The 27,053-nt window shown below is 35.2% G+C and overlaps 1 protein-coding gene across 2 annotated transcripts; it reads left to right on the top strand.

Moving 5' to 3' along the window:
- The first annotated feature begins 7,871 nt into the window (after positions 1-7,871).
- Positions 7,872-26,849, top strand: LOC110109928 (calmodulin-binding protein 60 C). 2 transcript variants are annotated; one of them, XM_028695154.1, is made up of 8 exons: positions 7,872-8,293; positions 10,675-10,805; positions 12,116-12,174; positions 13,310-13,803; positions 13,882-14,042; positions 14,120-14,323; positions 25,474-25,714; positions 25,876-26,849. In XM_028695154.1, exons 1-8 carry the CDS (start codon positions 8,245-8,247, stop codon positions 26,454-26,456), a joined length of 1,920 nt encoding a protein of 639 aa, XP_028550987.1. In that variant the 5' UTR covers positions 7,872-8,244; the 3' UTR covers positions 26,457-26,849. The 2 variants fall into 2 exon arrangements, with proteins under 2 accessions (XP_028550987.1, XP_020696816.1); XM_020841157.2 differs by having other exon boundaries at positions 7,873-8,293; positions 10,730-10,805.
- The last annotated feature ends 204 nt before the right edge of the window (positions 26,850-27,053 follow it).

Here is a 27,053-nt window from a genome sequence, read left to right as displayed (position 1 = left end):
GACTCGAATATGATTCTATTCATTTCTATCTAGAATGATCCTTTCATTTGTCAAATTGGCAAAAGTGTTCGTCGAATAGTTCATAGTAAATTGAAGAATTGCTAAGGATTATTCCCACCTCTCCGAGATCTGTCAAAATGAAGGGTAATCATTAAAAGAGTATTTTTAGTGATTTTTCATTGAGGCTTGACAATTTTCAGGAGTATACCCTGAATTATTGGGATGAATCTTTCTCAGAGGCATTCGTCCTAGCCCCTTATATTTGGCACTCATGAAGGATACTGTTCATTCATATGCCAACTTGATTTATCAGGTGGAGGTGAAATTCTCGGCAGATGAAGCTATCAATGCTCACATAAAATAGTTTTAGCAAACCAATGGGAAGTATAAAGGTGCACCTAGGATGGATAAATCATCCTCAAAATGAAAGAAGAAAGGGAAGAGTAATCTAGCTCTTAGGCCTCCATTGTCACAATGGGAACCTCAATAGGAGAAGGAGTATACCCCACTCAACACATCTAAAGCAAATGTATTGATGGCTGTTTGAGATCAAGATACAGTGAAATGGCCGAATCTTTTGAAGCCGAACACAGGAAATCAAGATCAATACTGTCACTTTCATCATAGTCGTGACTACACTACTCAAGCTTGTAGGCAACTTAAGGATGAGATTGAAAGACTTATCCGCCAATGTTATCTTTGATAATTTATTCGAGATCCACCTACCCAAGAGAAAACTCATCCCGCTGGGGGGCAAAATCAATAATAAAGACACTAGTGAATAATCGAATAGTAGTTAGTAAAATTGAGACAATCGCAGGAGGCCCCTTATTATATGATCAAATTTTTTTGGTTGTAGATGAAAACCCGATGCCAAAGAAGTCTCATATCGATCACTCTATCACTTTTGATGACTATGATTTGGAGGGAGTAAAAACCCCTCATCAAGATCTGCTTGTGATTAATGCAGGGATAGGTGATACGTGTTACAATGTTAAAAGAATCTTTTGGATAATGGAAGCTCCTTAGATGTCCTGTTCTACTCCACTTTTCTCAATATGGGTCTCCCAAGAGAAAAGCTTCAGCCTGCTATAGGTCCATTATATGGATTTGATAATTGACTTGTACGAGCAAAAGGAATAATCAGTCTTTCAATTGCATTGAGAGAATTTTCTCGATAGACTACACACTCCATTCAGTTTAGTATTGTAAAGTCAGTATCAGCTTATAATGCTATCTTTGGAAGGCCGCTCTAATTAATCTTTGGGATTATCACTTCCATCCTTTACCTTATGATTAAGTTCCTTACCCCAGCAGGAGTTAGTGTAGTATGCGGAGATCAATAAATAGCACAAACTTGCTATCTTAGGCAGGTTAAACCATGCCCGATAGTTACCTTGAGCATCAAGGACTTAGATCTCCTGAGCGAGGATATCCCTCAGAGAGCTTCCTCTATAGCTAGAAGATCTCACTAATGTATCCATATCAAAGAAACACCCTTCAAGGACTGTGCAAATTGGATCCCTTCTCCCTAACGAAGAGAAGAAAAAATATATAGATTTTATATGCGAGAATCAAGATGTTTTTGCATGGAGTCTGGCAGATATGACCGGAATCAACCCCAAAGTGATAGTGCATTCCCTCAAAGTCAATCCAATGTGTAATCCAATCATCGAGAAGAAATGAAATTTTGCGTCAGATCATTAGCAACCAATCGAGCAAGAAGTGGACAAGCTTTTAGAATCCAGATTTATACGGGAGGTGTACTTTCCTACTTGGTTGACAAATATTATCATGGTTCAGAAGGGGAGTAGAGCTTGTAGAATGTGTATAGATTATATAGATATCAACAAAGCCTGCACAAAAAATAGCTTTTGCTTCCTCGTATTGACAAGTTAGTCAATAACATCTATGGACACTAGATGTTGAGCTTTATGGATGTTTACTCAGGCTATAATCAAATAAAGATGGATCCTGCTGATGAAGAGGTGATAACTTTTCAAACAGACAAAGGGTTATACTACTATCTGGTGATGCCTTTCGGGCTCAAAAATGTTAGAGCCACATATTAATGCCTCATGAGTAAGGTTTTTAAATATCTTATTCGATGTATTATGGAGGTGTACGTTGATGATATGTTAGTAAAAAATATTGAAAAATCTCAACATATCTCAGACTTGAAACAATGCTTCCACTTGTTGCGACATTATAATATGCGACTCAACCTCGCTAAATGAGCTTTTGGAGTCGCTTCTGGAAAGTTTTTGGGGTTTATGGTAACCCATAGAGGAATTGAATCTTATCCATAGAAATTAAGGTGCTAAGGGATATAGTGCCACTGAAGAATATCAATGAGGTCTAAAGGTTAAATGGAAGAATTGCAGTACTATCTCATTTCCTGTCACATTTAGGAGACAAATATATATCATTCTTCAAGATACTTAGAGGTGCTCGTAGCTCTGGGTTTCATTGGACCGATGAATGTCCAGAAGCCTTTGAATATCTATGAAAGTATTTGGCATCCCCGCCACTACTTTTTAAACCGATACCGGGAGAAAAGTTGTATTTATATATGGTTATTTCTGCCCAAGCCATTAGTTCAGTCTTGGTACGAGAGGAAAATGTTGTATAATGCCCCATCTAATATGTTAGTAAGATCTTAGTTGAAATAGAGGGATGTTATCCTCTTATGCCCTTACTTTCAAGCCCATACAATCGGAGTTTACACAAATCTGCTACTGAAAAGTCTCATGCAAAAGCTAAAAGCATCAGATAGGCTTGTTAAGTGGTCTGTAAAGCTCAAAGAATTTGATATCCATTACTTTCCTAGGCCCGATATTAAATCTCAAGCACTTACAGACTTTATAGTTGAATGCACCATCCCAATGTTCAATATTCAACCAAGTGCTTCAGCTTCTCCTCCATGATGGACGTTATATGTTGATGAAGCTTCTAGAAGTTTCGGCACTTGGGCCAAAATTCTGTTGATCTCTCCGCATAAAGTTACCCTTGAGTATGAGCTCCAACTTAAGTTCCCAATAATAAACAACATAATAGAGTATGAGGTCCTTATTGTTAGATTAAGACTAACAATTGATTATGAGGTGTAGAACTTAGTAGTCCACTCTGGTTAACAATTAGTCGCCTCTTTGGTGGAGGGGGAGTAAGATATCCACAATCCACAACTGGCCCAGTATTGTATCATTGTGAAGTTGCTCTTAACACATATAAGAGAGCATCAGATCATCCATATTCTCTAAGAGCAAAATACGCGAGCAGATACTCTTTATAAACTTACTACTTCAATGATAAGAGATGTTTATAAAAGAAAGTGTATCAAGGAGATCCACTTTCTAAGTATCCAAGATCCGTGGGTCATTCAATCAATCATGAACCAAGAGAGGCGTCGTGGATCGATTCCATCTTATCATTTTTACAGGATGGGACACTACCTGAAGAACCCATGGCTGCAACATGACTTCGGAGACAAGCAAAAAGTTTCATCATTATTGATAATGAGTTGTATAAACACGTCTTCATCGGACCATATCTCAAGTGTCTCCCACCATCAGAAGATAGTTACACACTCCAAGAAGTTCATTTAAGAGTATGTGAAGAACATCTAGGAGGAAGAGCATTGGCTTACAAGATTATGAGATAATGATTCTATTAGCCTACAATGAAATAGGACACATTTGAGTTTATTTAAAAGTGCAAAAACTATCAATTGCATTCCAATATTACCCATGCACCTGCTCTAAAGCTTGCATCACTTTAAAGCCCCTAACCTTTCACGCAGTGGAGATTGATATAATGGGATCCTTCTTTATATCCACTAGACAACAAAAATTCATTATCCTGGCTGTAATTTACTTCACCAAATGGATGGAGGCAGAACCTTTGGCGAAGATTACTGATTACTAAAGCAAATGCCAAATAGTTCTTATGAAAGAATATATTTTGTCATTTTGGCATTTTTGCAAAGGTCATCACTAATAACGGGACATAGTTTACTAGAAAAATCTTTATCTCTTTTTATAAAGATTGTCACATTCAACTCATCCACACAGATGTCGTTCATCCTCAAGCAAATCGGTAAATAGAGGTTACAAACCGAACAATTTTGAAAGGATTAAAGAAACGCCTAAAAAAGGCTGAGGGGTAATGGGTTGAAGAACTTCCAAATGTCCTCTAGGCTTATCGAACCATTACTAGAACTCCTACAGGAGAAACCCTTTATAACCTTTATATTGGTACAGAAGCAGTCATACTGGTTAATAGTAGAGTCCCTAGCAATAGAGTTCAGACTTTTGACTTCAATAATAATGAGGAGAGACTTAGAACAAATTTGGATCTCCTCTTAGAAGTATGAGATGAAGCCTCACTCAGGAATACTGCATACCACCAAAGGATTGCTCGTCACTATAATTGGAGGGTGAAACCTCAACCTATCTCTATTGGGGACTTAATTTTACAGAGCATCAAAGCTGTTGGAAAAGGCTCTAAGTGCAACAAGCTCTCCCCCCTCTAGGAGGGTCCTTATTTTGTGGTAGCTATGATCAAACCTGGAACCTTAAAACAGAAAGATGCTAGTGGAAAAATGCTCCCCCAAACTTGGAATGTTAGCAACATTCATAAGTATTATCAGTAGGTGTTAATAATACTATTTATCTTGTGTTATGTTATTGATAGTATTTGTCTTGTATTATGTCCCCCAAGTGGTTATGCTTTATATCCTTCAAGTATTATCCCTTGTGTATTGATTGGGGTAGAACTCTTCTAGCCTTCGTATCCCTAAGTTATATTAAGGAATTATTATACTGTCTTATATAATACAATAATGTGATGTTCACTTTGTTGTGATATTATCTTCTCTTTTAAAAGATAAAAATCCCACAAACTCTTTATCTATGATTTGAGAAATATACAATCTGCATTATATCTCAAATCACCGGATGATCAATCCGGGGGGAATTTGATTCGACCTCTTTCATACATGTTAAAAATCATCAAGCAAATGCTTTGATTAACAACCTCAGATAGATCAAGATATCCAAGGAGGATATCTCTCCCATTCACTCAAGTTAAAAAAGACCACCAAAGTATTTCTCATTGAAATAAAATTGAGTCAATTTCATATGTATATTTGGAGAAGAAAAAAGAGAAATATCAATAATTTCTTAATATATCACTAAACATAGAGTACATCATATGAAATTATAAACACCAAACACATATATACTCATCACCATAAAGAAAAAAAAGTGGTATAAATAACATTAGAGGAATCCTATAGGATCTCAATATCATCCTCCTCCTCCTCGAGGGAAAAAGCCTTATGTAACTCACTCTCTAGTTCTTCACCACCATAATATGAAGAAGGGTCACTAGAAGCCTGGCTAGGTGTCAACCCCTCGATATCCGCTCTAGTTTTGCGCTGCACCACACGCACGCTCTTCATAAAACCTTTGATGAAGCCCTCCTCTATACACTCTGCTACTAAAGCCTTCACCTCCACATCATAAATATGATTACGAGCTTCTTGAATGTGATCCTCAATAATTATCTTGAAGACAAAAGATTTTTTGAATTCTTTTATGACTGTAGATGGCAACTACTGGGCTTCCTTCTCTAACAGTATACTATGGAGCCTCTTATTCTCAGTTTCAAGAATTTGTTGATCTTTCATCTACTGGTTGATCGTCGCCTGTGCATCCACCAACTCTATATTTAGACAATCCATCTATTGATTCTGTGAGGAGGCTGAAGTTATCCTATTAGTCAACTCTGCTCTACACTCTATTAACTGCTCCTCCACCACCTTTATCTCATTGACTTTACCATCATATTTCTTCTTATATTCTCTTTAAAGATATTTAACATTTACAAATTCGTTGTTCTAGACATTCAAGGCATCTTAAGCTTGAAATCTGTGTGCCGCTCCAACTAAAGCAACAAAAATGTAATTATAAGAGATATATCCTTTGAAAAAATATAAAAGGAAAGAAGAAAAGGTGAACTCACCAACCCTTTAGCCCGTTGACGGCCAATGCACTGATATTTCAAAACATCTTATGGAATATATGACTTGGATGGAGATATACGATGACCTTTAATAGTGACTGCCAAAATTTCACCTGCCTTATTATTTTTTGATGCCAACAGATCACCCTCACTTCCTGGTCATTTAGAAAAAACTTTTGAAGGTTGGGGAACTGCCTTTGAAACTTTCACAGACTTCTTTAGCATTTGTGCATGCGTTCTTCCTGCTTGAGTAAATAGTCCCACCTTGAACAAGTATTCTTCGTCTATATATCTGCTCAAATAACACACCTTATAATGTAGGGCATCAATATCAGGAAGTTTGAGTATTGTCAATAAAACTTCTGCTCCAATATGTAAGGGAATGAATAAGTCCTTCAACTTTTATCATATTTCTTGGAGATTCCAGTCATTTTGCACAAAAAAGAAGTCGCTAATCTAATATTTTGATGGATCTCGAGTACGAATATTAAACCACTTGGATCTAAAAGAGATACGACCTTACATATCACTAATAAGACGCCCCATTCGAGAAAGGCATTCCGAAGATAGCACCACTCCACGATCTCTAAAAAGTACGATCAGTCCCATTTTGATTGACATGGCTCTATAAAAAAGTTGAGATAAACTCACTCCATAGATCGTCAAAATATCAATCAACTCAGGAGATGGTAAAAATCGTAGTCCCGCTCGTAAACAAAATTCATACACTGTCACATATCTCGGAGGAGGAAAATGGGCACGATCAGATCTTATCGATACCTTCATCACCAGATCATTAGGAAAATAAATTTTTTTCTAAAAGCAATGAAAGAATCGTCAGTGATAGCCGAGAAAACATCATAGGTCTTCACCGCCTTGTGAGTCTTTTTTAAACCCTCAGATCGAGCAATAGGGCGATCTTCTTTGGCTGGAGGATTTCTTGTGGACGCGTGATCACCCATTTCAATTTCTATAGTAAAGAGGGGCGCTAAATTTAAGTAGGGAAAGTCACATACTCCTCCTCGACCATCGTCGCCCGGAATTCTGCCCGACTTCCACGGAACGTCAGAATTCTGTCCGACTTCCAAACAACGTCGGAATTCTGTCCGATTTCCAAATGGCGCCAGAATTATTCCCGACTTTCAAGCGACGCTAGAATTTTGCCCGATCTCCAAGTGACGCCGGAACTCTGGCCGACATTGTAACTGGATTTCAATCCAGAAGTGATTCATTGTAATCTGATCGTCATAACTTTTACAGACGAGTATCTCAAGCAAACACTAGTGAAACATTTTCAACTAGGCGTGACCACGTGGTTTTTTCCCTTTCCAGGGTTTTCCATGTAAAAATTATGGTGTTCTTTCATCTTCAGTTTGTGTGCCGAATATCCGTACAATACTAAGACGAGTACTTTCTAACTCTATCGCCGCATATATTCTAGCCCGCAACAAGTACTATGTTAGAATAGCAAGAATTAAACTTGGTATATTTGTTTAATTGAGATGCATATTTCAACTATAAAAATGGGGAAAAAAAGGAAAAAAATGCATATTTCAACTATAAAAATACTAAAAATATAATTTAAAAAAATTTAAAACATAAAATTATATATTTAATCAAATAAATTTTTTAATGATATATCTTAATATGTCATTGGATTGACTTTAGTTCAACGCCTAACCCACATTCGTAGAATCTTCCCACATAGTGGATTCAACTTTGCTTTTATGCATTTATCAACATCATCAATTTAGATTTACAAAACCGATATTTGTTAGGGTTTTTTTTTCAAAATTGTTTATATGAAAAATGTAGCAAAGGAAAATATAGATATATTTTAAATTTCCACCTAAAATGCCCTCCGACCCAGTAGTCTAGTCTCCGGACAGTCTCTGCCGCCTTCAACTCCGCTGCGTTTCTTCTTCTCTACTTCTCTCCTAGCTTTTCATTGGTTTCTACCGTAGAGGGGAGGCTAAATCCCACATCTTACACTCCCGAAGTCTCTATATGTCTTTTGATTATGCTGGATGATTTGATTGGTGGCGGCGGCGCAAAGATTGCCTTATTCTCAGCAAGCTCTGCGAGATCTTTTCCTCAAATCAAGGATTTCTGGAGTTCCGTTAGCTGGGGGTGCCAAGATGCAGAGGCCGGGCAGGTATCTTGAGAGATCGGGGACGATGACTAGGGAGAAGCGAGGATTGGATCCTGGCGACGGCAGTGATGGCGCCGTCCCCGACACAAAGCGCAGGAAGGTCCCGGCCCTTGCTAGGTATAGTAAAGAATTCTCCTTTTCTCGGCAGGGTTGTTAAACTTATGTGAGCATATTGAAGAGTTGATTAGTTTTGAAATTCGTTTGGTTGTTGATATTTGATTGAAGGGTGCGTGATAATGTGGTTTTCTTTTTTGGAGTTATAATAATTTTCTCTGCGAGAAAAAAAAAATTGATTTGGTTAAGTGTGAACATTTTGGAGAAGAAGAGTATTTAGAGTTAAATGGAAAGTTTAGCGCAGTAGAGTTGTTATACGAGATTGATAGTTGTGTTCAGTCATGTCGAGTTCAGATTATTTGTGTTCTTGTTCATGTTTTGTAACTTGTGTAATTTGTGGCGGTTTTGGTGAGAGAGAGGGCTATTGAGATGTAGCCAAGAAACTGGCAAAACTTTATCGTAGGAATGATAGAATATCAATGAAAGGGGGTGCTTTTCCATAATCATTGGAAAGAGATTGTTTCAAGTGGTGGATACGTGCTTTGTGTTTGAAATGATTGATTGAGTAATATCTTTTTAAATTTTGTTTTTATTTTGGTCCTATCATCAATCTATTAATTTGTATGGAAGCAAGGAAGCTTAATACTGACCTGAAGGAAATTGCAATGATTCTTATTTTTGAATTTACTCCATTGTTTTTCTCAATTTGGTTACTGTTATTCATCTTATACTGTTGGCTTATGAACTTTTAGTTATTGTTGATTTCTACAAAAAGAATTGCATTGTAATGTTTTGAAAAATAGTAGGAGTTTGGATGTCAGTAGGGACTAGATGATGGTCATCCTTCATGGTGGTCACAGTCATTTTTGTGAATTGCATGCTAAATATGGTGAGGTTTTAACGAGCATCTTCATAATAAACTAATTTGTGACATCGCATGGATTCCCCTATTTTCATGCTAAAATTCAGCCAATAGTGAAAGGATACAACGCCATGTTATGAAATCAAATTAGTGGTCTTAGGAATTAATGCTTATTTTTAGTACTAAACTTTTTCTTTTGTGTAAAAATTCTCCTTCACAATGCAAATGGGTTATTTATTTATTTTTCTTACTTTTTATCAAGTATTATTTTCAAGAATTGCTTGTATACTTTTGTGTTCAAAAGGAAGCTTACTACATTGTTTATGTGATTGTAAAGAGGCCTGAATTTGTGTTTTTTTATTCCCATTTGTTGCATTTGTGATACCTAGGGTTGAAATTCAGCTTCTGCTAAATATATGGTTTGTGCTTGAAGTACGTCTTGGATCCGGGTTGTTTTCTTGGGTTTCTAAATTGGGATTGGCTGGGTTACAACAAAGGAAGATGCATATTATTTTTTATTCCATAGTGATTAAAATAAAATACAACTGGGATAATCAGAGTTGAACTTGTATTTAGTATGTTATTTTTAGCACCTCATATCCAGTGAAAGTTGATTGTTTTCTAGCTTATGCTTTGTTTGTTCCTCTATTTTTTAATTGTAAATTTTCATTTCCTATAAAAAATAGAGAATGTTAATATTTACATTTAGCAAAAGTAGGAATTATAGATTGAATGATTATTGTATTAGAAAGATTGTGGGGCTAACATCTATTGAAGATAAGATAATACAAGATAGACGGGCATAATTAAGATTATAGAACTAATGTTAGAAGATGTAGCAATAAGTTGAATAGATAAAATTAATATCAAGATGTTAGAAAGAAAAAAAAAAGCAGATTAATGAGTTTTTTTTTTTTTGGTAGAAGCATTAATTTTTTTTTTGTATATAATAGCTTTAAATAGTTTTTGTGACACTCAATAGAGATGAATGGAGATTGAGAATTCAGAAAGCTATCCCTAAATAGTTGGGATAAGGTTAATGATGATGAAGGTGGTGATGAAAAGACAGACATGCTCTTATAAAAGATTTTTAATGTCAATAGTGAGTAATTTCACTTTAGAGGCAGTTCTATTTTATATTCCACTATTGAATATTGGTAATGAATTGTTGAGTTTTACTTTATGGGATGCTCAACTTTAGAGGGATTTGAAGAGGCACATGTTTTGTTTTGTAAAAAAAAGAAAAAAAAAACTATTTATTATTTTCTCCATGATGCTAAACTTTACTAGGCCATTATTTACCCTACTGAAACTTTCCCAAACTATCTTGTGTTGTTTTATCATATTTTAATCCTTTGAAATATTATCAAGGAAAAGCTTATTTTGGAGTAATGGGCTATGTTGATGCTTGTGAAGTTTCATCATTTATTCATGTGTTTTCTTCTTTTCTTATCTAGAAAAAGAAAAAGCTTGATAAATTTGAACTTTGAATTCCTTCCAATTATTTTCTTCTTTTGTTGAAGTGTTATGAATCTAGAGGTTTATGTTATTTCTTTTTGTTATAATTAATTTTGCTATATAGGTTCATATATGTTGCTTCAGCTGCTTATTGAAAAAATATATATAATCCTCTCCAGCGTGATTGTGGAAGCTCTCAAGCTGGATAGCCTGCAGAAACTTTGTTCATCATTAGAGCCTGTGCTTCGTCGGATTGTAAGATGGAAAATCTTTTACTCCCTCAACATTTTTTTTTATTTGTGCCATTAATATTACCATTATCGACTTGTCATCCAAATCAGTATTCATATTGACACTTTGGCATGCACCTAAATGAAGATATTAGAAACACATTAATTTATCCGAAGTTAATATAATACCTATTTTTTCTATAATATTTTGTTTCTTCATAGCATGTTATTTTGGTTGATTCAGGAATGAGATAAACATACTTTATGATTTATTCTAATCATATTTGAAGGCACTTAAGCACCCAGAGCTGCGACCTTTTTACCCCTATTTTATGGTATTAGCCTGCACAGACTATGTTGTTCCGCTCTTTAAATTTTCATCAATCATGTTGAATGACATGATACTGTTTAAGGCCTTTTGGTGAGGGCCAGAGATATCTATCTTAATATATTAATTACAAATGACATCTATCTATTAGAGATGAATTAGTACTAAAATTATAAAAAAATTTACATACGCTTCTTGAATCAATGGATGCTCAAGATGCGAACTTGGTGAGGTGGATGGCTTAGCCAAGGCCTGCCCACCTTTGTGTGCCCTTCTCACCTAATTGTAACTTGTCCTTTAGTGTTGCTGTCCTTGTTGCTGGCCCATTACGTTATGGTGGAGCCATGCTAATGTAGCTATCCCGAGTGATTTACAAGTCCCAATGTGGTTTACTTGACCCCTTTTGATGTAGCCGGCTTGAGATGGCACTTTGTGACCACCCTTCTAGAGTGATGTTATTAGTGAACGCCTCTGATAGGAAGTGGATGCATCGGTCTATCAGCCTCTTGATGCTCTTTTAGCTACACTAGCTCGACCTCCCTGATCATGTACACTAAGTGATCAACTCCTTCATTAATTATTCAATATTATTTAATATCTGAGCAACTATGATAGATATAATAAAATATGTACTATTGGACTCTATGTAATGCAAGCGCTATTGTTCACTATCAAAATTTTCTCTTTGGGCTTTAACTATTCTGAGGTGTTTTCAGATCTTTCCTATCTCGTGCAAAATCAGGATGTTGTTTCTTGTGTTTGAATGCTGTACAAATTGTTCTTTTAAGTTAATTTCCTTAATCTATCATTGATTGGGAATGCTACTTTTGGGCTAATAATATTTTCCATGATTTACAGATTTGAATAGATGGCCTAATGGGTAGACTTGAGATGTTTCAATTTCAATGCTCCACATATTTGCTCGAGTTGTTATATGTATTTTTTTGTTCTTTAACTTGATTTTAGGCAATCACTTTCCACTTTCTTTTTTTATTTTTATCATATAGGTCAGTGAAGAAGTGGAGCGTGCATTAGCAAAGCTAGGCCCTGCTAGGCTTGGGGCAAGGTATGACATTGGAATGTGCATATTATTATTATTATTATTATGAAGCTAGAATGTCTTGGTATGACCATTTCAGTTTTTTTTTAATGTATTTGGTAAAGATGAATTTATATGTTTTCTTGACTCTCACATCTTTTAGAAGAAAAGCTCAAAATTTCATATTTTGCCGGCTGGGCCAGCATGCCGGGGTTGTTTCTACAAGCTATTTCACTCAATTGTCTTTGTGAATGTACATTTGTAGCCTTGTTCGCATTCATTAAATGTCATTTGTAGCTAAATATTAGCGTTTTACTAGAAACCTAAGTTTTGAGCGATCAACTTTCTCTGCTGCAACAAATAACCAGTGTTTTTTTAAAGATTTTTATTTATGGAGGGGTTTTCAAATCGTGTTGTTATTGCTGCTCTTATACAATTTTATGTTCGTAATCTTTCATGTTGTGTTACTGTTCTCTTCTCGTGCCCTTATATTGAATGACTACTTACTTGCCGCGAAACATGGAATCAACATCCAATGTACAAATGAAATAGAGCCAATTTTTTATTCCAATGTCAAAACATATGGTCTGAGTTGAACTAGAATTGTTTTATATGCATTCAAAGTGTTTGTGCATCAATTGATTAAAATGTTTTAGCTGCAATCATGCTTTGAGACAAGGATGTTTGCCCGATTGCGAATCACTTCTTGATTAACTTCATTGGATTGACTTATGGTAGATGTTAGGCCTTGTGCAAACTGTTTATGGCTGGTGTCTTTGCTTTTGGATAAATTCTCTCATTACGATACGACTAATGTCAATTGGTGCTTTTCTTTGAAACTCTTTATATGGCTATAAATAAGATTTTTGCAATCTTTTAGCGTGTGTGATTTGCAGCTTTTTGGACCTTCAAACTATGTTTGAATGTTCCTTCTTTTTGCAATTAGTTTGATCTTGAACTTCAAACTATGAATTATTATTTGCTTGTGGTTTAAGCATTTTTTTATATCAAGTTGAAGAGATGATGAGATTCAAAGGTGTCCGTTGTTCTGAATTCTTCTCGTCTGGTCTAATAACTTCAGTTAATTGATAGAGCATATCATATCATGGGTAAAATTGCATTATCAATGTTGGCATGGATTTAGCATCTCAAAATGGTGCAGGTCTTCTCCAAAGCAGCTGGAAGGACCAGATGGAAGAAACTTACAGCTGCAGTTCAAGTCAAAATTGTCTTTACCAATTTTCACAGGAGGAAAGGTAGAGGGAGATCAAGGAGCTACAATTCACATTGTGTTGATTGATGCCAACAATGGTCATGTTGTAACTTCTGGACTCGAGTCTTCTGCAAAACTTGATATTCTGGTGCTTGAGGGTGATTTTAATAATGAAGATGATGATGACTGGGATGAAGAAGAATTTGAAAGTCATGTAGTAAAAGAACGGGATGGAAAGAGACCCCTTCTAACTGGTGATTTACAGATTTCTTTGAAAGAAGGTGTTGGAACCATTGGAGAACTAATATTTACTGATAATTCAAGCTGGATAAGAAGTAGGAAGTTTAGGCTTGGTTTGAAGATTGCCTCTGGATGTTGTGAGGGTATGCGAATACGGGAGGGAAAAACTGAAGCATTTACGGTTAAGGATCACAGAGGAGAATGTATGTGATTTAATAACTCTAATTTGATTAGTTTTTGGTAGAAATTATTCCTTAACTTTCCTATCCAATTATGTGTAGTATACAAAAAACACTACCCACCTGCTTTAAAAGATGAGGTATGGAGATTGGAGAAGATTGGGAAAGATGGTGCATTCCACAAGAAGTTAAATAAAGCTGCAATTCATTCAGTTGAAGATTTTCTACGGCTCTTTGTTAGGGATCATCAAAGATTGAGAAATGTAATTTTGAGGATTTTGTAATTATTTGAAATCTATGATACCTGCATGCTCTAATATGTAATTTCATATGATTGCAGATCCTTGGAAGCGGCATGTCAAATAAGATGTGGGATGTTCTTGTGGAGCATGCCAAGACCTGTGCTCTCAGTGGAAAATACTACATATATTACTCTGAGGAAACTAGGAATGTTGGGGCCATCTTCAACAACATTTATGAATTTGCGGGACTGATTGCTAATGGACAGTATTTCTCAGCTGAATCTCTCAATGAGAGTCAGAAGGTTGGTGATGTTTTTTGTTATTTACTAGTAGTTTTATATTTTAAATTCCCTTTTTTACTTTTAAGCTCATGTTTGGTTTCAGATTAATTGAGATTGGATATGGACTAAGCGTCTATGCCTGCCAAATAACATTTATGATGGCTTGTTGAGCTAATCAAACTTTAACTTTAATCCTTTACTTTCCCAAGATTTAGTTATACATAATATTGAGGCCTTAAGATTTATTTCATCCCTCACGCCTTACAGAGTTATATTAAGTCTGGGGTGTTTTTGTTTGCTTTTTATTATTTCAATACAAGGCCAATTAAACTAATATGTTTTTTTTTGCAATATTTTTTCTGAATCACCAAATTTTTGTGAATAAATCAATTAGCAAGAATTGAGATGTTGTTTTTCTTGCAACCATGAGCCCAATTATATAGAGGATTTTAAAGTCCAAGTAACCACAACGTTTTCGTGGATCCGAGTGGAGTTGTTTCTTTTCCTTAAAGAAATAACTATAATTATTAAATTGGACTTCACATGCATAACTTCGCTTGGCTATGCAACCAAAATATATAAAAGGGGTTTACTTGAAGCATGAAACTTGGAGTGCACTCAAATGGGATATTAATTATTAGCAATTTAGGAGTAATTAATTTAGTTCTAATAATTATAGCAATAAAATTGAAAATAATTCAAATTGAGGAAATGGGATATTAATTATTAGCAATACCATTGGTTTCGATCATCCTATGATTGTTAGATTATAATATGTGTGCCTCATTTTCCTCTTCTAGCCGCTACCCACACTTGGGGACTTTTTTTTGTATTAGCTTTAATTTATTTTCATTGTAAGACTTTTGAAGAAGTCTATATATACTTTCACACTTTGTACAAAATTAAGTAATAAAATTGAAAATAATTTTTTTTTCTACATGCGAGGTTAGGGTTTAGTTCTTTCGACATTTATTCTATTTTCTTATTGTTGGGATTCTTATCTATATTATGTCTGGTTTCTTTGATTTCTTTTGTAAAGAATCAACTATCATGAAAGATAAAAAGTTAGGCTAAGGGAGAACTCCAAGGGCTGCAAGCTTCATATCACTTGAACGAAAGAAACTATTTGAAATAGTTCCAAATTGTGAAGACCATTTGATGAGGACATAAGAAGATCAACGGCTGCGATCGAGAGTTTATTTTATGTCTTATGTATTAGTTATTAATATTTTCCCATTTTACCCTTATGAGTGATCATTTGATATTATAGCCTCGAGTGCATTTATGTCTTTTAGTTTTTATTTCATTTTGGCCTATTTATAGGAGGCCTCATGCATTGTACTAGATGATGATTAATATGAAATTTTCAACTTGTGCTTATGGATCTCTTTGTGAGTTCTAAGTTTTCTCTCTTGGGATGATCTCTTAGTGAGTTCGTGAGAGGAGAGGCCCAAGTGGGCAAAAGTAATACCTGTCAATCTTGGTGGATTCCAAGGTTCGCGGTACTCTTATCTTTCTTGTTCTTTTATTTTCTTCTTGCATCGAATTCCCTCCTCCACCCAATTCATCTTCTAGCTCCACCGCCTAAATCCCACCCACCTACCTAACCACAACCCGCCACCTAGCCGCCCCCTTTCCCCTTTGCCGCCGCCCCCCCTCATAATTTCCCCCTCATTATGATGATTTCAATCACCATAATGACTTCCTAATTTAGCTCAAGAATGAAAGGGAAAATTTGAAAGGGAATTTCAAATTCTTTCCATATAGGGAATCCCAAATTACGAAAGTATCAATCATGAATTCAATTTCAAAATAAATCAAATTAGATTTATTAGTCCATTTCCTCAATTTGAAAATTGAAATTGAAATTTCAAAAACTTTCCTTATTTGCAAATCTAAATTAGGAAAGTGCATAACTCCAAGTCTATTTGAATTTCAAATTAGATTTGAGTTGTCATTCTCTTTCTTAAATGACATAAATTATTTTGGAAGTTACAAATCCTCTCCCCAAATCCCTCCCTCTCTCCTATCTCATTAATTCTAGTCATTATTACTCCCTTATTAACTCCCCAAATTAAGCCCTCATTCAAATTCAAATTGAGCCAAATTAATCCTCCAATCAATTCCCTAATCCACCACAGCCCTAGCCGCCCTCTCCCAGCCCTTCTTCTCTTTGATTTCTCTCTCCCTAGAGATTCCTGCAAGCTGTTCACGAAATTCCAGCAAAACGCCTTGCTGTCCAGCACCCTCGGGAGTCATGATTTGCTGTCTTGAAGCTCCTTACACCCTATAGCAGTTGTCCAAGGCTTCTCTAAGCCGTATTATTTACTGTCCAGATTTCTGGACGGATTCTATAATCTATCCAGAACTTTTCCATTGTCAACACTGCTGTCCAGAACTCCAGAGATTGGGAAAATTGCTGTCCAAGTTGCCGGGATCGCTGTCCAGGGAAGTTATGCACTTTTCCATTGCTGTCCAACCAGCCCAACTGCTGTCCAGCCCTCCTGGAGTCCACGCCCTGCTGGCCGATGACTCCCAATCCCTCCTAGGAGCTGTTCAGGCTTGTGAAAGATCCCGATTGCTTGTCCCACTGCAGAAACAACCATCGTCGACACCAAAGCTTCGTGTCTTCTGTTTCATGTAGGTAAACTCTTCCACCAAACTCTCTTATCTTCCTAGTTCACTTATCACTTGTGGTTATATGTTGATTCACAAAAGATCATGCTAATTCTTCCCCGCTAAAGCTTAGATAACTAGAGAGTTGAGTGAGGGACTCGTGCATAGTGCCTAATCTCATTGTTAATTTAGGGATTTACGTTGAACCATTCATGTATGCAATGTTAGATTAACTTGATTGTTTTCTGATCCTAACTCTTACGCGTGTGATTCAACCTAAGCTTCTCTTAGTATTTTCTTTTGTCGTTAGAAAATTCATTGTAAGATATGATTATTATGGCTTCTAACACTTAAGCGTGCAAACTCTTCAAGTAATTCAACTTTGCATGATCGTTTTACATCACCATTCTAAAAGAAAAGTGAAAGATCCATCATATTGTAGATCCTTCTTAGGAGTCAAAGGATCTAGAGTTTGTACTTTTGGATGAAGTGGACTCTCTGATCATGATATAATTTTCAACCTAAAATTAATTGGCCATATATGTTCCTTTTTATCTCAAAAGAAGTTTGAGACCCTGTCAAACAAATATTTCCGAAAGTAAAAGATGCTTTTATCTATGAGATCAAAATTAAGATTTTAACAATTAAGCAAGGTAAATTTTCTATTATTAAGTACTTAACTACAATGAATGTTTATTAGCTTGAACTTGATTATTACCAAGATCTCAATAGTACATGTTGCGATGATGCGGTAATTTTCAAGTTATTTGTAGAAAGATAAATGGTGTTTGAGTTTATTGCAGGACTCAATAATGACTTTGACCAAATTAGTGTCCAAATTTTAAGCAGAGAAAACCCACCATTACTAAATGAGATTTTTTTCCTCTCATATGAGATAGGAAAAAGGATAGTAATGTTTGATGCTCTGATCTCCAAAATATCTGCCATGACAGCTATCGAATATCAAGCTAATGGACTTTTACATACTCTTTCCCTAAAAAAAGATAAAAGTTTGCTTCCAAAGGCAATCTATGGTTCAACTACTGCAAGAAGAAATGACACATCAAAGAAAAATAATGGAAACTCCAATGAAAACCCCAAACTATAGTGGAAATAAATGTCACCAAAAGGAATATACCTATTTTGTTGAATTAAAAGGGTTTAATTCAGAGGACATTAAAAAAGTCCAAAACTTCCTGAATTTTTTGACAAAACCATCAAGCTCATCCTTTCTAGCTCAAAATGTATAACTTGTAACTCTAGTTTTTTCAATATCTTGAATAATTTTCCTCACATTTGGATCTTAGATTCAAGAGCCATGATCACAGGATCAATTTTGCCAACTTTTTTCAAACCAACAAACTCTGCCCTAGCAATAAAAAAAAATGGTCAATTTTATTTAAGAACTTTACAGGTCAAGAAAATGTTTCAATTTTTTCTACATTTACCTTCAATAATGTACCATATGTTCCTTATCTTACAATGAATCTTTTATCAATTCATAGAATTACTAAAGACCACAACTAAAAGGTAACTTTTTTTGCTAATCGCTATATAGTTTGGGACATCAGTATGGGTGAGGCTAGAATAATGATAGATTATATTTTCTTCAAGATGGAAACTGCTTTTCATGTTTCTTTATTTTCACTAGTAATACAAAAGGTGAGAATGCCATTATAGGCTAGGATATCCTTCTTTCAAAACCTTATCATGTATGTTTCCTTCTCTTTTTTGAATATAAACAAGAAAAAATATTTATTGAGATTTGTGAAATTACCAAAAATTATTGTGTTATTTTTTTTTTAAAACTGATCTAGGTCTTTTGCTCCTTTTTCTAATTGTTTACTCTGACATATGTAGACTTTTTAAAATCTCTAATATTTTAAAGTTAGAGGATTTGTCACATTTGTTGTTGATGCACTAGGATGACTAGGTATATCCCATCATATACAAATTTAATGTAAGCATTACTCTCCTCTTTTTTGCTTCCATGATATAAAAATAATTCAATACTAATATCAAAATATTTCAAATTGATAATGCTCATGATTACTTTAATCATGCATTATCATCTTTCTTCCAAAAAGGATGTAATATTAATCAATCCATCTGTGTTCACCATTCTCAATAAAATAAAGTGACATAAAAGTAAAATCATTAAATTATGAAAATCACTAAAATTCCTTTGTTCTAGAATTAAGTGCTAAAACAATATTGTGGAGAAGCAGTCGTAATTATTACATATCTAATCAATAGTTCAAGAGAGATTGGCTTAAAAAATTCCATAAAGTATCTTATTAAATTTTTTTCACTTAAAAAATATTTGCGTGCATTACCTATTTCCATACGGGGGTAAATTTGGTCCTAGAGCTCTTAAATATGTCTTTCTTGGATATTCCTCCACTTAAAATAAGTATAAGTTTTATTATCTTACCATTGAAAATTTCTTACTTCAAGAGATGTAGTCTTTGATGAAAAATAAATTATTTTCATTTGAACTTATCTTTAAGGGATGAACTCTCAGGTGGAATATAAGTTTGATGAAACCACAATATTTCATCTTGGCATTCTTACTACACAAACTTGAATAAATTCTAATATTGTACCCCTTTAAGTCTATAAATAAATGAATTAACCCATTCAAAATCTACAACATACTCAAGAATCTGAATTATTATCAGGTAATGATGATTAGTCCATTACTACACATTCTGTTTTCTTTCCCATCTTTGAACACTCAGTCACTCATCTTTAAAAAAAAAAATCTATTCATAAAGCCTTTCTTATAATTATCAGCTCTAATTTTAGTAGTAATAGGCCTAGTGAAAGGATTGAGACTTTGGGCGATCAAGTCATTAATAAGAGTAGACATTTGAAATATTTTGGATCTATTGTTCCGAGTGATGGTGAAATAGATGGGGATACTATAGCTGAATTCAAGTTGGATGGTTGAAGTGGAGGAATGCATCGGGCTTGTTGTACGATAAAAAAGTACCCTCAAAATTAAGGGGAAATCCTATAAGATGGTCGTGAGGCCTGCAATGCTTTATGGTGCCGAATGTTGGCCATTAAAAGAGAAGCATAAATGAATAAACCCATTCAAAATCTACAACATACTCAAGAATCTGAATTATTATCAGGTAATGATGATTAGTCCATTACTATACATTTTGTTTTGTATCCCATCTTTAAACACTCAGTCACTCATCTTTAAAAAAAAAAAATCTATTCATAAAGCCTTTTTTATAATTATCAGCTCTAATTTTAGTAGTAATAGACATAGTGAGGGGATTGTGACTTTGGGCAATCAAGTCATTAATAAGAGTAGACATTTTAAATATTTTGGATCTATTGTTCAGAGTGATGGTGAAATAGATGGGGATACTATCAGCAGAATTCAAGTTGGATGGTTGAAGTGGAGGAATGCATCGGGCTTGTTGTGCGATAAAAAAGTACCCTCAAAATTAAGGGAAAATTCTATAAGATGGTGGTGAGGCCTGCAATGCTTTATGGTGCCGAATATTGGCCATTAAAAGAGAAGCATAATACTAAGTTAAGTGTGGCAAAGATGAGGATGCTCAGGTGGATGAGTGGCTTTACCCTTAGAGATAGGATATGAAATGAGCATATACGTGAAAAGGTTGGAGTAGCTCCAGTAGAAGATAAGATTAGAGAGAGTCGCCTTAGAGACTTGGTTAGAAAATATTAGAAATGATATTTCTTTATTAGATTTAAACGAGAATCTGACTTTTAATAGGACACAATGGAGAAAAAAGGATTCATGTAGCCGACCCCACGTAGTGGGATAAAGGCTTGATGTTGTTGTTGTTGTTGTTGTTGTACTATAAATTTTATTTTAGGTACTTTAAAATAAGAATTGAAAGGATGCCATGAAAGAAGAAATTAGTGCTCTAAAAAAATCACACTTGAGAGATCATTGAACTATTAGAAGAGAAAAAAACTAATAGGATATGAGTAGATTTTTATCTATAAATATAAAGCAGTAGGGAAAACCTAAAATTGTATAAAATAAGATTGATAGCTAAATGTTATATTCAAATTTTGTAGAATTAATTATTGAAGATATTTTTGCTTCTGTTGTAAAAATAAATTCAATATATATTTTAATTTCTCTTGCAGCTAATCATGAAAAATCCATGGAGAAGTAAAATATGTTTTCCTACTTAGGGATATTGAAGAAGTTTATATTGATCCATCACTTGACCTTAAAAAAAGCATTATATGACCTTAAACAATCGTCGAGAGCATACTTTGATGGATTCATAAAAGTCATTAGAGAAGCAAAAAAGCTAAGGAGATTTTACCCTTTTTATAAAAAACTCTATTGATGCTTAAATCTCAATTCTTATTATATATATTGATGATAGAATTGTTACATGTGATGATAAGAGAGAAACAAAGTTTCTCAGGAAATAACTTGCTGAAGAATTTGAGATTAAAGAGTTGGACAAACAAAATATTCCTTGAGAATTAAAATTACTCGATTAGAATAAGAAATATTCTTCTTTCAATAAAAATATGCCATGAATATATTGAAAAGGTTGATTGCAAACCTTGTGAAACCTCATTTGAATCAGGTTAAAAATTGGATGCAAATGAAGAAGTAATAGAAGTAGACATATGACACAACATCAAAGATCTATCGTAAAAATGGTTCATCTATCTCACATTGTCCAAACATCATATTTGCATTGAATCACCTCAGTCAATCATACGCAAATTTAAAGAGTCTCACCTACAAGATACTTATAGAATATTTTTGTATCTTAAATCAAGTCCTAATAAAGGAATTTTATATAAAAAGTTAGATATTTTATAAATTGAAGGATATATTGATGTATACTATGTAGGATTACTAGTGGATAGAAGATCCACCACTAGATAATATACATTTTAAGGAGGAAATTGATGGACCGGTCGATTTTATTGGGAGGGAATTATGAAATTTCTGTTAGACCAAGTTCCTCTTTGATTGGTCCTGTCGGTTCTTTCTTGGACCGGCTCTTGGGGATTGATTTTGAGGGGATTAATTAAGAAATATTTTTTAATTGAAGAAGGTATATTTGGGGGACTAATTTGGGGATTGATTTGGAGGGGATTAATTTGGAAATATTTTCTAATTGAATAGGAAAAATTTTGGGGCTGATTTGGAGGGAATTATTTAGAAAACATTTCCTAATTGAAGAGGGCAGATTTGGAGCTGATTTGGAGAGGATTAATTAGGAAATATTTTCTAATTGAAGAGAGAAGATTTGGGGGCTGAATTGAGAGCTGATTTGGGTGGAAAATAATTTAGAAAGTATGGCTGATTTGGGAGGGAATTGGGAAGGTTTGTTTGGGTATTTGTCGTTTATTGTATGCTTTAAAGTTGGGGGCTTTTCCTAGGGTTAGGGTTATGCTTTTGTTTTTTGAAATTAGATTGTTCTTAGGGTATTTGGGCTCTAGACAGTGGCTAGAGATTTGTGAGAGCCGGATTTTCCTCTCCAATTGAAAATCCACTTGTATCTTGTATTTTCTTTCATAAAACTTTCAATAAAAAAGTGTTCTTGTGTGTTATATTCCTGATTTTCTTATTGTCGGTTTTCTAAACTTGTTGAAATCAGATTTAAACCAAGGCTTTTCTTAAACTTCTACAAGCACTTCCTATCAAATTTGTATCAGAGCAGTTTTCTGGGTTGAAATATAAGTCTTTCTCATTGTTTTCGACTGTGTTTCCTCTCCGATCTTGCTGTTTTTTGTTGTTTGGAGGCCATATTCAGATCAAAGTTGCGGTTTTTTGCTAGTGGAGCTTAAATCTGAATACCTATGGCAGGAAGAAAGATAGAAGTATTGGAAGGTGAGATCAGACAGTTGAAATATGAAATTTTTGACATCCAAACTTAACTTTCAGATTTTAAAATTCAAATTTTAGCAGTCCACGATAAGATTGATGGAAAAATTTACCATCTTGGAGGAGATGTTGAAGAGGTTGCTCAAGTGCCAACCCAAAATAGTGTTGTTGGAGGCGAGGGAAGCCATCAAAAACCAAGGAAGTGGAGAAAACCCTAATTCGATAAGGGGTAGGGAAGATTAAGATGTGAAGATTATTTAAAAAAAAATTAAGAGGTGAAGATTTTGAAGGGAGAAGAGATAATGCCTTCCTTAGAGCCTATTTCTAAGGAGTTGAGAAGGGGCTGATTATGGGGAGAAAGAGATAATGCCTTCCTTGGAGCCTATTCCTTAGAGCCTATTCTTATGGGGAGAGCTGTGAGGAGGTCAGGCATGTAAGAAGGGGTGCTAAATTTGAGAGGAGAGAAGCAAAATTTAAAAGATAAGGGGCTAATTATGATCAAATGGGTGCCGAATTTTAAAGGCGAGGGGCAAATTATGATTGAAGGGCGCTGAATTTGAATGGAGATGGGTTGATTATGATCCAATGGGTGCTGAATTTGAAAGAAGAAGGTGGAAATTTGACGAAAGGTTTGAATGCGAGTGTAGAAGGGTTGATTGTGACACCTAGGGGGAACCAACTCCTTTGGGAATGAGAAATTAGGAAGGAAATATGGGGAACGAAGGGGATTTGAGGGTGAGGAAGTTGAAAAGACCTATTTTTGAAGGAGAGGATGCATATTGATGGATACATATGATGGAAATGTACTTTGCGGTCAATAGATTGACAAATGAGGAGAGATTGGCGATGAACAGGATGTGCTTGGAGGGGAAAGCGTTGGCATGATAGTGGTGAAGGGATACGAGGCGACCAATGCAGACCTGAAAAGAGTTTAAGGACTGCTTGTTGGAACGTTTCCGAACCAACAGTGGAGGGGATTTTTATGAGTAGTTTTTCGCTCTAACGTAGGAGGAAACAATGGTGGAGTACCATGAGAAATTTGAGCAAGCCAGCCGACTAGGTTGGCTTCCGAAGACTGTATTGGAGGGAAATATATGAAAGGGCTCAAACCAGAAATTTAGGCGACAGTTAGAGTGATGAGGCCTCGTGATTTGGGAGAGGCTATAGAGCTAGCCTTGTTGGGAGGAAATTATTTAGGGTAAGAGATCTAATCTGAATTTAAAATATAAGAGAAAATTATTTAGGGAAAAAGAGGAGGAATTAAATGGGGATTTTTTATGAAAGTTTTAAATACAATTGGGAGGGAATTAATTAGGGAAATAAATCTAATATGAATTCAAATATGAGAGGGATTTATTTAGGGAAAGGGGGTTGATTTGGGAGGGAATTATGGGAGCCTATTTAAGGCTAACAACATAGTTTAAAATTGCTCAATAAGAGGCACGCCTTAGAGGCTCAATTGCGCAATATTGGGTGAGGTGCACGCCTCATGGAGTCAGGTACCACACACTTAAGTTTTTAATGAAATAACCCTTCTTCCCTTTCTTCTTTTCGCTTACCCAAACTGAATGAAGCAAGCTCTGCAAGCCGCAAGTCCGTACGCCCTAGCTTCGCTCAACCTCCCTTCCCGCCGCCTCTCCTTCCGGCGCCGCCTCACGTCGGTGAGCTTCTAGTGTTCCGCCCTCTACGAGAACTCCACTACTGGTTTTAGGTATTTTTTTGAATTCAAGGTAAGATTTTTCAAGTTATATAAAACATGCTTCAAAGGAGGGCAACAAAGAGGATTAGTTTTTTTTTTGTGTGTTAAATCTCAGCCTTTCATTCTCATGTTGGTCCCATGGCTACAAGTAGAGTTCCATGGGAAGCATGCCTTAATCATATTAAACACCTTTCATAGATGCGCAGTTGATTTAGGAAGAATTATATTTCATTATTTTGTAGTTATTTATTTCCTTATTAAAGCATCTTGTATAGATCTATAAATATGGACCATTGTGTATAATAAAATTTATCTTTAATAGGACACAATGGAGAAAAATGATTCATGTAGCCGACCCCACGTAGTGGGATAAAGGTTTGATGTTGTTGTTGTTGTTATTGTGTATAAGAAAATTTAAGTTTTCTGCTCAAACTTCCTGATTTCAACAATATGTTTTTGCATGATAGTAGATTAGCTTAAGTTTTATTCTTGGTTGATTAATTTGTGAATTGTGATCAATAAATGTATGCCACTCGCATTTAATGTTGGGCATCTCAATTGGAAGGATCATTTGATGGGATGTGATGATCACATGTGATGGGCAAGCTGTTCAGTTTGGATAAAAAGAATTCTGGTTGTTGTAATTAAGCTCAATAGCATTAGTCAAGTATTAATTTCATTTCCGAGTTATCAATATTTTGTGATTGATTTAATATACTTGAGCAAATTGTATGAAAAGAGGACCCATGTTCCTGGAGCCTCTTAAGAAATTTATAAAAATACTATGATAATTTATCAAAACACATTTATTGGATTTGCTTATTGATTAATTTCTCATAGAAATTATAATCAAAATGCTTAAGTTCTGACTTCCTGCCAGTCTCAAAAGTATTTTTTATAATAATTCCAGATCAATTTCTCTAGATTTTTAGGTTATGTTAGTATTCAGGGACATGGTTATCATACCCTTAGCTAGCTTTCTAACTATAATATTGATATTTGCAGGTCTTTGCTGATACGTTGGTAAAGAAGGCATATGATAATTGGATGCACGTTATAGAGTATAAAGGCAAGGCCCTTTTGAACTGTAGGCAGAACAAAAAGGCTGTATATAGTGAAACTTTGTCAGCTTCATCAAGTAATCCAGCTTCGTTTACTCAACCAGTTTCACAAGTATCACTGCAGCATTTGCCAGCTCCAGTTGCAGTTGTCCAGCCTTCAATCGATACAGCCATGGCTGTTGGAGGTAAGAACTATAGAGGGTGCATAGGATCCTTTCTTTAGCACAGCTATACCTTTTATATTCTTGAACTTATCAGAAAATAGAATTGTGAAAAAACTGCTTTAAAATAAGCTTTAGATCTGTTTCTGAATCTTTTGATAATTTGATATTCTAATTTTGTTCAGGAGGGGCTGTTGCCACTGGTTATAATGGGCACCAAGCAACCATATATTCAATTCAAACCCAGCAGATCAAGCCAAATGATCACATGCAGTTCAACAACACTTCATTTGCTGCTCAGAGTCAATTCAATATCTCCTCTCACCAGACTCACCAGATTGGCGCACTTCAACCTGCAAGTTTAGTTTACCAGCCAGGAGATCAATCCTCACAATCATTAAATGTAAATTCTTTCGACGACTGGCCGCCACATTCACGAGAAGTAAGTCGCGGTGTTGATGACTTCTTGTCCGAGGATGAGATCCGGATGAGAAGCCATGAGATTTTGGAGAATGATGACATGCAACATCTGCTCCGAGTCTTCAGCATGGGAGGAGCTGCTGCTACTAATCTCCAGGAAGATGGTTGTGGCTTCCCACCATATACACCTTCACTCTTCTCCGGCTTCGATGAAGATCGCAACCGCTCGTCCGGCAAAGCTGTTGTTGGATGGCTCAAGATCAAGGCAGCTATGAGATGGGGTATTTTTATAAGGAAGAAAGCAGCGGAGAGAAGGGCTCATCTTGTGGAGCTTTTAGATGACTAACAAAGGCTGTAAGTAGTGGTTTTCCATTAGGGTTCCATTAAAGGGATTCTTATCTTTTGTATAATAATGTCCTTTCCCACGTTTTAACATACTGTTCTTTGCACTCTAAGTTTATGCCTGCTGTGACCTTCGGTCTGTGTGGCAATAAATCATTGGTTGTTATTGGTCAGGTGGGCCATATCAAGATAGTCACAGCCAATATTTTGTTGCCAGCACATCCGGTGGGGTCAACCTTATGGTTGTCATTCACACAATGTTTAGGAAGGGCTGTTTGTAGTTTTGTAGGTGAAGATATATATATGGATCATATCACCAGCTTGAATCTTTGTAATGCTTTGCCAGTTTTACAGTAAGGCTCTTTGGTTATTTAAAAATAATTTTTGCTTCAGAGTATTGCTGCCTCTATTTTCATTTGGAACATTTTTTTTACTGTTTTATAAAGTAGTTTTTTAGTATAAAATTTTGTCGAATATGAAATTTTTATATGTCAAGTTTTTTTATGGGATAAGGCATACTTTTTTTTTACATGAAAAAGTAATTGGATGGGATAAGTCATGAGGTTTAACATTGTTCAATATTATCTACTAGTTGTGAAAA

The sequence above is a fragment of the Dendrobium catenatum genome, unplaced genomic scaffold (genome assembly GCF_001605985.2).
Source record: "Dendrobium catenatum unplaced genomic scaffold, ASM160598v2 fragScaff_scaffold_621, whole genome shotgun sequence".
In the NCBI taxonomy this organism is placed as follows: domain Eukaryota; kingdom Viridiplantae; phylum Streptophyta; class Magnoliopsida; order Asparagales; family Orchidaceae; genus Dendrobium; species Dendrobium catenatum.
Note: the sequence above shows the minus strand (reverse complement) of the source record. Positions and strands in the feature narration are given on the sequence as shown.